The 13,213-nt window shown below is 34.5% G+C and overlaps 3 protein-coding genes across 3 annotated transcripts in view; 1 reads left to right on the top strand and 2 right to left on the bottom strand.

Annotated features, from left to right (window-relative positions):
- Positions 1-986, top strand: part of LOC125815905 (uncharacterized) — a 67,358-nt gene extending 66,372 nt beyond the window's left edge. Inside the window, exons 5-7 of the mRNA XM_049495478.1 lie at positions 58-183; positions 262-372; positions 573-986. Of these exons, the coding sequence (XP_049351435.1) occupies positions 58-183; positions 262-372; positions 573-649 (314 nt within the window). The 3' untranslated portion in view covers positions 650-986. The remainder of the gene's footprint in view (positions 1-57; positions 184-261; positions 373-572) is intronic.
- Positions 987-2,383: 1,397 nt separating this feature from the next.
- On the bottom strand, positions 2,384-3,505 carry LOC125815545 (probable ribose-5-phosphate isomerase 3, chloroplastic). The gene has a single exon (XM_049495038.1). It carries the CDS (start codon positions 3,503-3,505, stop codon positions 2,594-2,596), a length of 912 nt encoding a protein of 303 aa, XP_049350995.1. The 3' UTR covers positions 2,384-2,593.
- Positions 3,506-4,761: 1,256 nt separating this feature from the next.
- LOC125816062 (PITH domain-containing protein At3g04780) lies at positions 4,762-10,119 on the bottom strand. Its single transcript, XM_049495655.1, has 8 exons — positions 9,975-10,119; positions 9,781-9,867; positions 7,935-8,058; positions 6,860-6,908; positions 6,695-6,752; positions 6,514-6,560; positions 6,353-6,430; positions 4,762-4,958 (listed from the first exon to the last, which is right to left on the bottom strand). Exons 1-8 carry the CDS (start codon positions 10,011-10,013, stop codon positions 4,910-4,912), a joined length of 531 nt encoding a protein of 176 aa, XP_049351612.1. The 5' UTR covers positions 10,014-10,119; the 3' UTR covers positions 4,762-4,909.
- Between the last annotated feature and the right edge of the window lie 3,094 nt (positions 10,120-13,213).

Here is a 13,213-nt window from a genome sequence, read left to right as displayed (position 1 = left end):
CGTGCATGTTCTATCTAATTTCTTATTAAACTCCATGACCTTCTTTTTTGGTTTAAGCTTGCAATTGGATTTACTGTGGGGAAGGGACATGCAAGAAGAATATAACACATGGACAAACATGCCAGTGCAAATCTGGTTATTCCAATCTTCTCGATATTCCTGCTTTCCCTTGCTTCAATGATTGTAAGTAGAAACAACAATTTAGATGTTGAAATTTCACATAATTAATATTACTAGCTAATTCAATATTTGACTTTTTAGGTGCCATTGGATCTGATTGCCAAAAGCTGGGAATTCGCCTTTCAAATTCCACTGCATCATCTCCATCTTCAATTTTTAATACCAATAGTGGAGGTAATGACAAAAATGGAGGTAAGAGCTACCACCGTCAATAATTTGGATTCAATTTACAGGACATGAGGTTATAACCCTTGTATATGTTCCATAGGAAACAAAAACAGTTCATGGTTATGTAATTCTAAAGGTCAAGTCCAGGAAAATAAAATCATATTACACTTGCGCTAAACAGAGTATAAGATCGTCTCACCATTCTAATTCTTCCATACTGGCAGCTACATCATTTATGCTCAAGAATTCCCACTGGATGGCTATCTTTCTGGCCTCAGCAGCTATGGGTTTACTCAACTAGGAAGAGGTGATGTTGTTTTACTTCGCATGAGAGATATCAGCTTGGTGCTTCATCTATACCAGCGCATTGTACTTCATTCATTTGCCAGATTCATATGTACTATATATATTTAATAAACATGTGATAGTGTTGTCATTTCTGTACAGAGTATATTTTGAATATTGTTTCAGTTGTAGTATTTTACTTTTCTTCATATAGCCTTCAGCTTATGAGGTTGTGGAGGTCGAGGATTCAGAGAGAAGGCTAGAAGTATATCAGTTTCATGCTTTGTCTCTCCTGCTAGTAGCATTAGTATTATTTTCGTTATATTATTATTTTACTATTTCCGGATTCCTCAATCTTAGTTTTCTTTTACTTCGTGTTGTCTTCTATACCTTGGGTTTCTTACTACCCTGCTGTTGTTACTGCTTATGTCTCCATGGCTTTACTGGGTATTTTGTTGTTCTTGTTCATATAGAAACTACATATCTTGTGTAGATGACTAGCTTCATATGAGTTAGGCATGATGGATCCCATTTACATTATTCTAATGCAATTGCACATCAGAAGAAGTAGATAACATTCCTAACTAATTTCAGAAACATGCTTGCGCACACAGAGAGCCCCCCACCCCACTGTGAGAAATAAAAGAAAGGAAGCAAGTTTGTTGTTATGCTCTTTAACGAAAACCACCAATTATTTCAGTGAAATAATTTAAGCATCCACTCCTAACCTTAATTGACAACAAACTTCCTTTTTTCAATCAATTTAAATTTAAATCCATTCCTCTATCCAAGTTAAACTAATATTTTACTCTATACAACAACAAAACAACATGAACGTCCTTCACCTACCTTTGTGGGGGTAGAGAGGCTCAACTCAAGAATAATATTTAACTCTATCCAAGTTTCTTATATAATTGATTGTACTAGCTAATGACTTATCAGATTATCCCGTTACAATGTCTTCCCTCCTCCACCTCTATGAAGTAAGCATCAAGAAAGATAGGCTTGGTGTTGGAAGGAGGGAGGGACATGAAACACCGGAGAGCACAATGGCTTTCTGTAGGATGTTACTCCTGAATATAGTCAGGGAAGACACAAAATCCAAACTACAGCAATTTACTCATTTAACTTGTACATTGGAGCACCTAAAGAGCATAAGATCCACAAAGATAAACCCCAAACCGAGTAACCCATTAAATCACAAAGAGGAGTGTACATTACAACTGCTCTATTGCTAAACATGTAAAGCAGTGGGCTGTGGATGGGTACCTTGCCCAACTACAGACTATAACAGCCGAGCCTATTAGCATACTTAAAGCTTTCTTTGGATATAAAGTTACTTCCCCAAGCATACGCAAACAGGTACCTATCTTACAGTTCATTGAAACAAAAAAATGTAGATTTAGAATATATGACATGTAAAACACATTGGTTTCACCTCCAAACTCTCCACGGGAAAATTTAAAGCACTAGACATCACATCTGTAGTAATGCAGTTTCAAGCTTTCAAACAACCGCTGAGTCCAGCTCTGGTATGCATTCAGTATTTCAAAGAGTTCTCTAAAAGAAGATACAAAAAGGATAAGAATGGGAACTTTCCTCGTATCACATTGTTGCTGATGCCACTACATTTACTCTATAACATCAAATTCTAAAAGAAAATTGAATTTTCCAAGTGATCAAATTGCCATATGCTCAGCACAAAGATGTAAACTAGTCAAGATAGAAGCAACAAAGAGAAATCAACAAAAAAACATTTCTTTTCCATTCTAATATACAAATTACATTCGGATGGGAGTATTATTGCTAAACATCTCCAAAAAAAATGCCAAAACTTATTAATGTTACAACAATCAACTCCTATTTCCTCAAAACGAAAATGAAGTCTAAAATTTCCACTCAAAACAGAAGTTAAAGTTGTTCAGACCTCACCAGTTGGGAGCTAAAATTGATGAATATTTCACTTGCTCTTGACACTGACTCCTTCCTTCCCAGCAATGATAACAGCAGTGGTCATATCCAAGAACAATCCATGCTCCACCACCCCTTCGAAAGACGCAATCTCCTTCCCAGCAGCAGCAGAATCCCTAATAGGAGTCTTGAAATACAAATCCACAATATAGTTAGAGTTATCGGTCACATATGGCTTCCCATTACCATCCAATCTCAACTTTGCATCAACACCCTCTTCCTTAAACAATTCCTGTAACCTAACCAAATTGTACTTCCAACAAAACTGCACCACCTCAACCGGCATAGCCAACCCGGATCCACCAAGACCCGAAACAAGCTTCGAATCATCTACCACAACAACAAACTTATCGGACGCCGCCTCCACCATCTTCTCCCTTAACAGAGCTCCTCCTCGACCCTTGACTAGGTCGAGATTCGGGTCGACCTCATCAGCACCATCAATAGCTAGATCAATATGTGGGTGGTCGTCAAGTGTAGATAACGGGATGTTGAGCGACAAAGCTTGTTCTTCAGTACGCTTTGAAGTGGGAACTCCTACAATGTTCGTGAGTTGCCCAGATGAAAGAAGCTCACCCAATTTAGCGACAACGAAAGCTGCTGTTGACCCAGTGCCTAGACCAAGGACCATTCCACTTTTGACATACTCGACGGCCTTATCGGCTGCGAGTTTCTTGAGTTCATCTTGGGTTAAAGGTGATGGAACAGGTGCAGAGAAGGCTTTAATTGAAGGGGTTGTGGAGCGAATGCGGATAGTGGGGTTGCGCAAGAAGATGGAAGGAAGGCGGGTACCGATGATAGAACTGTGGCGGAGAGTAGAAGAAGAAGAAGAAGAAGAAGAAGAAGAAGAAGAAGGAGAAGAAGAAGGAGAGTGAGGTGAGATTAGGGATAAGGAAGCCATGGGTGATGATGGAGTAAGAATTTTTTGGTCTCACCTCAACTATAGGATCCTTTCTTGGTTTTGTTTGGTGAGTTGGGAGGTTGGTCTTTTGATTCTATTTTTATTTCTTGGGTCAAAAAATTAAAATAAGGACATTGTGGGAGTGGGTGGGTGGTGAATGGTTGGTGATGATGAGGATGGAAATTGAAAGGATATCCTAAAGATTGATAGCACCTTTTTTTTCTTTTCTAAATAGCAAATTATTATTATTGGTTTTGGAGAATCAATATATTCAAGGAAAGGTCTAAAGATGCGAATGAATATTAATTTTCTAGTACCAAAAATTAGATTTCTATGTCCAAAATTGTAGAGATTTTGAAGATTTGTTGCATGTATCAAGCCATAGTCTATGATCCCATAATACTCGATGGAAGGGAAAATAATACCTCAGTGTTTATAAAACTTGGTTGTTTCTGATTTCGCAAAATTTATACTCCCTCCGTTTCATAAAGAATGACCTGGTTTGACTTGGCATGGAGTTTAAATAAATAAAGAAGACTTTTGAATCTTGTGGTCCTAAATTAAAGTTATGTTAAATGTACAAAATTGCCCTTAATCTTGTGATCTTAAACATGCCACGTGAAAAGCAAAAAGTAAAATGTTATCAAAAAAGGAAATAGGTCATTATTTTTGAAACTGACTAAAAAGGAAAGGAGGTCATTCTTTGTGAAACGGAGAGAGTATTTTAAAACAACCGAAAGCAAGTGTTCACGTGACCTCAAATTGATTGACTATCCTAAATTTTGCTCAAGCATCAATTTCAAAAGCCAAATTTAACTCGGAGAAAGCTACTCTTCAGGCCAGATTCAAAAGTTGTGCAAAACAATGAAAAGTGAATGAAGTACAAATGATCTCAACCATGAAATGCAACTGAAGTACTACTACCATATATTTCAGAGAGTAAGAAGTAATTAATTTTCTGTATTTTCAAGCATCTAAGTTTAATTTTGATTAATAGTCAAAGATCCATCATCTTGCCTAATTTAATAAGAAAAGCATCCTTGAAGGCATCAATTCAAACTTACCACTCGAGATGTACACAAAGGTATTTATGGGAAATGCTTCCAGCATGGTTAGAATTTTCTTCTTGTTAAAACCAGACAGATCATTGAGCAGCTAGAGGACAAGAGATAAATAAAGTGTAGCAACCATCACTCCACAACCTAGAAAGTATACCTCTTTACACTAATTAGGTAGTGAATCATGGCTTCAACATATTGCATCGAACAATGCAGCGACAGCTCGCGCTGATATTTGGTATATCCAGTGTATCAAGTTTCCAATTACTTCTGTCGTAAACTACAGAAGTTAAAAAGAAAACAAAATTCTTAAAATGATGAACGATTATAATGATCTTTTGCAGGATCAATGGTCCTCAATCTTCTTCAAGCCTTTCATATCTGTTGTTTCCACCCTGCAGGAAAAAGAAATATCATCAAACATGTTCAAACTCATAATAGCCAATTAGCGACACTCAAGCTTAGCAAAGAGCCAGGCGCGCATGCCCCATATCTAGGAAACCAAATTCTCTGGGTCAGTTGAGCACAGAACCTACCTAAAATAATTGGCAACAATTAAGCAAGACTTTGGACGAGGTAATTTCTTCATAGTGATCCAGGAATCACTACTTTAGCCTCTATAAGTAATTTCTCTCTCTTCATAATGCTATGTGTGCAAAGGAATGATTTTGCTTGCAATAGGATTTGAGGATAGAGGAAACAGCAAAGAAGAAATAAAAATGGGGCATCTGACATCCAGTGTCAAGTGAAAGGTAAAAGACAAATCTTTTTTTGGGGAAGATTATAGAATTGCACACATTTTTATTATAGATTAAACACATTTTTAGAATGATAAGAAAAGACAAGTTAGTTTTGGAAATCTAAAAGGGGCCAAAGTTTATTGATGTATATTAATTTAGTTAACCGAAAGGATGAACTACTATGAAAGAGCATCTAGAACACAGAAACACAAAATCTTCCAATCACCCACATGAGTGTGAATATCATGTGTTATTTAGGAGCTACAACTACTGAAAACATAGGATCTACAAGTCCTTTCCTCTGCAATGTCAAGGTATAATAAAGGAGCTCTGACAACAGAAAGCTTAAACTTCTCCAAGATAGAGGTAGGATTAATCTTGGCAAGTATATTTAAGTGGCTATTAAAATTCAGCTTCTCCAAATGTGTCCTTTAAGCTAATACATAAACTTGTAAAGGAAACAATTTCATATACATGTACATGAACTTCCACAGGATCCCACTTGTGGGATTTCACTGGGTATGCTGTTGTACATGCACTTCCACTTATGAAGGAATTCCTTTTCTTTGATCTTTCTAAAATTTCACCAAACAATTTTGTTCAGCCGTGATAAAGAAGTAATGAAAAAACTTTGTTTAACAGTTTTTTTGTAGCACTCATTGTCTGCTGAGGGGCACGTAGTCCCCTAACTTCAGTAATTCCATCTTTTGGTAACATTAACTTAAGGATAGCATGTTTACAAGGTGTTAGCTCTTGATAGCACAAGTGATTATCTTAATGAGGGAAAACACAACGAAGTTTCAGCATCCAAGCATGTTGAGTGAGCAGTCAGGCCATTTGAACATTGCACGGTCTCATGCTTTTCTAAGTATAAAGTTTTAACTGTTCTCTTTTCCGTTATGTTTAATGTTTAAACAGTTCCAGACGTAAACATGAAACACTAAATAAAAGGAACTGAAGTACACATTAAAGAAATTGCTAACAACAAAAAGAAGCAAAAGATAGGTTTCATGCAAAAGGAATGAGGTCATAAGAATTAAGAAACTTACGTTGATCCATACAAAACAATTTTTTGAACATTTGTAGTTTCCCCATCATGTTGATTGCCCTCGATAAAAATGGTCACACTGGTTCAATAACAGTAAAAAAGATTAGTGTCCATCTTACAAATGACTCTTGTAAAAGTTGATGCTCGTGGATATTAGCATACCTGCGAACATTTTGAAACTTGACATACTTCAAGGTAACTGGTTTTCCCTGCAAATGATCAACGAGACATTTCAAGGATGAACATCCAGGGATACTAAAGAATTCTATAAGCAAACATCATTTAGTTAAACTTAAACACAAAGCCAAGAAGCATAATTCCTGTATTATCAGGATTGACTAACCTTGAGGTTATCTTCAGATAAAGCAACCGTGTCACTTGGAGGGTAATCATTAACATTACTGCAAAGAGGTTCCCAATCAGCAAATACACATAGTAGATGTGAGAATTCCTCCTACATAATGATCAGTCTAGTAAAGTCAAAAAGAAATGAAACTTCAAAAGTTACCTAAATCCCATGTGCTCCTTGTTAGAAAACAGCTTCACAGTTTTAGGACCTTCAAGGAGACAAATCTGTGTTACTATATCATCATGCATATATAGGGGTACAGAAGAAGCACTTGACAAGTTCATCAAGGAGGCAATAACATATTACCTTATCACAAAAAAATGAAAAAACAGAACACCAATGGATGCTTCTTTAGGGAAAAAATAGCAGGTGTGATAACAAATTGAAGACATCAAGCAAAAGAAGTATATCAGGAAAGATTACTAAGACGAGATTCAAAAACAGCATTATAACTGCAGCTTTACTTAGAACACTCAAAATGGAACACATAATCCCCAGCTCTCTAAACTGTACAACTGTTTGATACACTGCTTTGGCCTGATGCCTATACTAATATCTAAAGGAGAGCAAAACAGTTGGTGCAACTCCTCTGGTGAAGCTTGTCACAACTTTCTTCGTCAATAGCCCCTCTGACTACCCCACTAACAACAGCAGAAAATGGTCAAAAAAGTCATTCATACCAACTTAGTAGTCATCTCTGTTATGCCCCCCTCCCCCCTCTAGTTTTCTCATGCTTTATGCATAGTTTAGAATTTAGATTAAGTTTCAACAAAAAATTATTGATGTATGCACAGTCATGTGCCTGTTAACTAGTTGAAACAATATATGCTCTTGCATCATTTATCTACTTATCTGTAACATAAAGAGAGGCCAGAGTAAGAACTCATTTATCTTAAACAGCAGGAGTACCAAGGTAACTCTTCCATAATGTTGCCTCATGAGAGTATTATTACATCCACCAAAGAGGACTACTTATACCAATCAAAAAAAAGAAAACGATGAAATGAAGGATTATGTAGAGACTTCTTTCATCACAACGATGAACAAAGACGTTGGAGCAACTTGAGAACACCTAGTTATGCATCAACAATTTTTTGAGAAAGCTTAGTTGTGCGTCAACAATTCTCAGAAGCCAACACCAAAGCAGAAATTGCAAGAGATAAAACTAAGGGTCTTGTGTGCACAGCAAAAGATTACTAGGGGTAGAAAGAGACACCACAAATCTATTAGCTACCTTCCTCCTCAGGTCCTTTGATAACGATCGAATGCAGTTTGATGACTTGATTAAAAGGTATGTAAATCAATAGCTGTTCATCTGCATCACTCACCAGGTTCAAGCCCTCATCTTCTCTGTAACCCTGATTTAAATTCAAATAAAGCCAACACAATTACTGAAACTGCAAGCAGAAGTAGACGATTATAAAACAAGTGAACTGACATTGAAGCTTACAATTGGAAAAAAGAATCCCCAAAAGTTGCATGGTCACGGATAAAAAGGGTAGTAACAGGTTTCATTATGGTAATATCAGAAAGAAGTTGGTTGGTCATCAATTAAGAGCAAAGAAGTCAGATTTCATATTCCCTTGGTCTTAGGATGCATTATATTGACTCATCCTACTAATTAAAAACACTTTTTTTTCCTATCACAGTGCTATTCCTGATTCAGCAGGAACCAAGTGACCAAGATTCCTAAAGAAGGCCCTTAACAACATATATTGAAAAGATTAATGCTTGGCTCTGTGCTCAATAAACACATACAGCTCCAAATTCTTAATTGACTTTATGTCAGTTATAAATAAGAATTAACCACCGCAAGACCTTCCATTAGACTGTCATCTCACATCATCACTGAAGAGTAAAGATGCAAAAGCATATGGTTGTGATATACATGAGTACACTGGATCCAATCTATTGTCAGGTATAAATGGAACAGGAAAGAACATGGTAAAAGGATATGTCAGAGTTGGATACAAGTTGTAGATATCTCAAACTAAGGGAGAGAAAATAAGAGATTAGGGGATAAGATATGATAATTAAGACCTTTAAGAATTGATTGGTGAGGAATAAATTGAAGGCAAGAAAGATGAACTTTCGGTATATGTTGAACGTCTCATTACCATGAGAGTTGAGACATCCTTAAGATTCTTTCTTCCAACTTAAAAAAAATGTACTTCCATTCCAAATTATCCATAAAGGACTTAGCGGGCTAGCTTTCCATGTTGCTTTCATGTGTTACTGAAATTCCTAACCATCCAACTTGCAACAGCTTTTTCCCAATGGATGTCAAATAAAGAAAATCCCACAACCCAAAAGATGAGTAGTCATTCTCTAATGAAACAGAAAGTAATCTACATCTTCATTGTTCTCTTTACAGCTCATTTTTTGTACTAACAACACCAAGATACTATAATCCAATTCCTTCTTCTAAGAATATCTCCCTTGAGATTTCCATTTCGGTCAGCGAAACATGTGGAAAAGAAAATTAATTGTCCCCACCCCGGGGACAAATACTCTCTTCCACCCACTTAGCCTCCATTTAAAAAATTTAATCACCCATTACCATGACTATTTCTACTAACCCCCACCCCCACAAACCCACCCACCCAAACGTCTAAGCCCTTCCTAAATGCACATTGATAATGTATCCTCCCTACACCCACCTATAAGCTCCAAATTTAAATGTATTGTGCCTTTGGTCATGTTACTGTGTATGCTGGAAGTCACTTAGATCCATAAATCCGAAATATGGGCATCTCGCTACAGCACTTGGACCAGGTAACTTAAGCTTCAGAAGAAACTAACTAACAAGTTCAGAGCAAACTAGTAGTGAGAGCTTTTGGCTTCAACAACTAACAGAACCGCTTGGTTTGTGATGCACAAATACGGATTTGTCTGGACTTCATTGGACCACTATACTGAACAAGAGCATCATCAACATCTCCTATTCCTTTTTTATTTACTTACTTATTAGTTTCACCCAAAGTTCAAATTCAAAGTAAAATTCCTCGATTAAAATATCAAAACAAAAAACCTTGCACAAACAACCCTAATTTTAACAAGTTACATAATCTTTTTTTCACCTGTTTGAGGGCATTGACAATAGTGTTGCTGCCACTTTGGTTAAGGCACTCGACGCCAGACCAGTCTATGAAGTCCATCAAATCAACCTGTTCATCACCAACAACTCCAACAATTTCAAAAATTTAAGAAAAAAAAACAGAAAATTGGCGTACAAAACGAGAATCTGAGGATCTCTAATAGAACTAAATCATACTTGGCCTTTGGGAATTGCAGAAGCAGATTCGGCAGCCATGGTTGACGGAAGTTGTACGCTACAGTTCTTGAGAGAGAAATATTTAGAGAAAGGGAAGAATCCTCGAGAAAATAATAAGTGTTTCTGCGCTTTTATAGGGCAAGGGAACGAATACACATGTAAAAAAAAAATTTGCGAAATTTACAAAAAAAAAGTTTAAAAAATTAAAAGATTAATCACCTCTTAATCAATTTATGCTCGCAAGATTAATGTTGAAGTTGATGATTATCAAACTTAACTTCATATTCGAATATTCAAGATTAATAAATTTATATTGTATTTACCATTTGAATTTTGGGTATATTAGAGTGATAGAGTCTGAAGTTAGATTTAACGATTTTTAATTGCAAATATGTATGTTTGAAGTGTGAAAATATTATTAAAAAGAGTATGGAATCAAGGATTTGAAAATCTAATTTTAAACCCCAAATATTAAAATTGAGTTAAAAGAGTACGTATATTTTTTACCTAAAATTTTTAGGAATCCCATATTGTAAGGAGCAAATTACATCTTATCCCTACTCTTTTTTAATTTATAAAAATCTCCTAAAATTGTTGTCATCGGGATCTATTTTATTCTTCCGGATACATCACATTTGATACATTATACAACTAGTTTGTTGAGATTAAAAAGGAAATTAAATATAAAATAAAATGTGAATTTCACAAATCATGCAAATTATTAAATTGATGTCAATCTCTCCCAAATAATAGATTCAAACAATTCAAATTTCAAATTTTTCTTCTCTCAAATCTCTTCGAAATCGTAACAAATTAAAAAATAAAGTCGACAATTTTATACAGTTATGTATCATATACAAAAACAAACTATGATACATAACTATGTTATATACATAACAACGTTATGTGTCATATACATAACTATGAATATGATACAAACGGATTTTGTTATAAAACATTAGTGTTTATATATCAATAGTAATATTTGATAGTGTCTACAGATACATAGTCTTCTACTTGAAGAAGGTTGGGTATATGTATCTGGTAGAAAAAAGATAACGAAATTTGTAATAGATGTGTATTTAATACATAATTATGAACATGATACATATTTTGTGTTTCAATAAATTAGGATTATGTATCAAAATTAATATTTCAAAACAATATATTGTACATGATAAAATTGTAATGTATCGTAAAGGTGAAACGAACAACTTATACATTAATTTAAGAATCAAAATCAACTAGATACATTAAAAGATTTGTTGAAAGCAACAAAGAATAAAAAAAATATCAATAATTTGATCTGCTAAAAGCAAAAAAAAAAAAGGAAGAAAAAAAAATGAAGAAATCCTTCCACACTTTCTCATTTGTTATGTATCAACTCTTGTAGTTTTTATTTTCACTTTCAACAATGACGTCAACCATGGATCTCGACCCAAAAAACTTATCGGAGCCACCATCAACTCTTGATAAAATTGTAATGTATCATAATATTGAAACGAATACAATAAAAATTAATTTAAGAAACAAAAACAACTAGTTACATGAAAAAACTGAACCCATATGCAAAAGGAAAAGATGTACAACAAAAACTCAAAAAAAAATCAACAATCTGATTTGCTGAAAGCAGAAAAATGATGAAGAAATCCTTCTACGCTTTTTCATTTGCTCTGTATCAACTCCTGTAGTTTTTTTTCACTTTCAACAATGGCGTCACTCATGGATTCATCTACAACTATAATGTTTAATGTATGTGTTCCTGAAAAGATTTTGGGAATTCGATAAATTTGTTTCATGGCTACATCATTCATACAATAGCTTCTTAAGTTGCAGCCTTACATATTTAGGTCAATATAACATATAACTACTCGATGAACAGTAAAGATGTTAAAAGTGGCAGTGGCAACAACTTGGAAGCAAAACGGTAGCAGACGCCTCTTTCCACTGCCAACAACTCTTCTGTGTTAATTGTATGGTACAACCAATTTTATTGGAATATGGAATTCTTTAAAGCTATTGCATTCTCATCTTTTTATTGGTCTATGAATCTGATTATTGAAATTTGGATATTTGATTGACTGGAGAGAGAAATTTCTTGAACTTCAAATTGAGTGAAATGTTGTAACTGATAAGATTGTGAGAGTGAAAATAGGGAGGGATTAAAGGAGAGAGAGTTTGAGCCTTGGATAGTTATGTATCCGGAAGAATTGAGATTTGGAAAAAATTAAGGGATTTTTGTAATATTTTAAATTGGTAGGAAATAACAGAAAATAAGATAAGTAAAGATGTGTATGTAAGTAGTTTTTTCTTAAATCATAGAATTAATAGTATATCAAACTATTTTGACTTGTTATAGCGAGACAATAAAGGAAAAGATTAATATTAACAAACTCAATCAAAGAATGTATCATTTGGATAAGTTGATTGAATCACTCTCAAGGTATCAATTTTTTTTTTTATAGATAATAATAGATAAAATTGAGGAGCAAGTTGAAAGCACAATTTTTTCCCCAAGCATTTGAAAAAAAGAACATAACATATGATTTTGTCATAAATAAAATTTTAAATATTTTATTAAATAGAAGTGTTTAAAGAAAATATCTGGTACAATTCTTATGCAAGTGGGAATTATCTTATTATCTGTATTCTTCTTATAATTATTTTCTGAGACTATTTATGATTTTCTCATTCTCTAGGATAATGATGTGATCTTTTGACTTTCTCCTGTCAATAACATGCAACTCCACAACGTAACCTTCACAATTAATTAAGTATTTCAATCGATGCACTTACCCTTGAATATTGACACGATTTTCCCTTTATCATAATCTTTCCATTCATGTGGTTATATTAATTGTTTATCGTTTCTTTTATTTTTTTTGTTATTTATTAGGAATTTGAAAATTTACAAATCAATCCTAATCATCTCAAAACAAGAAGGTTCGTTTAGTATGCAACTATGTTGTTTATACTCTTCAAAAATGTCAATGGGTGCTTGTCAAATTCATCAAAAATAGTGTATTTTTGGAGAATCCGACACGTGTGACATCAGTGAAGCGTCCGCGCAACTAATGTATGCAGGGTGAGATAGACAAGGGTATTATTCCATGGGATTAACTATCCCACCTTCTATATGAGAGAGTTAATCCCACCATTTTAGTACAAATGAGAGATAAAATAATACCAGGACTAATTAATACCCATAACCTAATGTGAGATAAAATAATCTCACATTT

The sequence above is a fragment of the Solanum verrucosum genome, unplaced genomic scaffold (genome assembly GCF_900185275.1).
Source record: "Solanum verrucosum unplaced genomic scaffold, falcon-dt-bn FXZP01000261.1, whole genome shotgun sequence".
NCBI lineage: Eukaryota > Viridiplantae > Streptophyta > Magnoliopsida > Solanales > Solanaceae > Solanum > Solanum verrucosum.
This window is presented reverse-complemented; position numbering and strand designations above follow the sequence as displayed.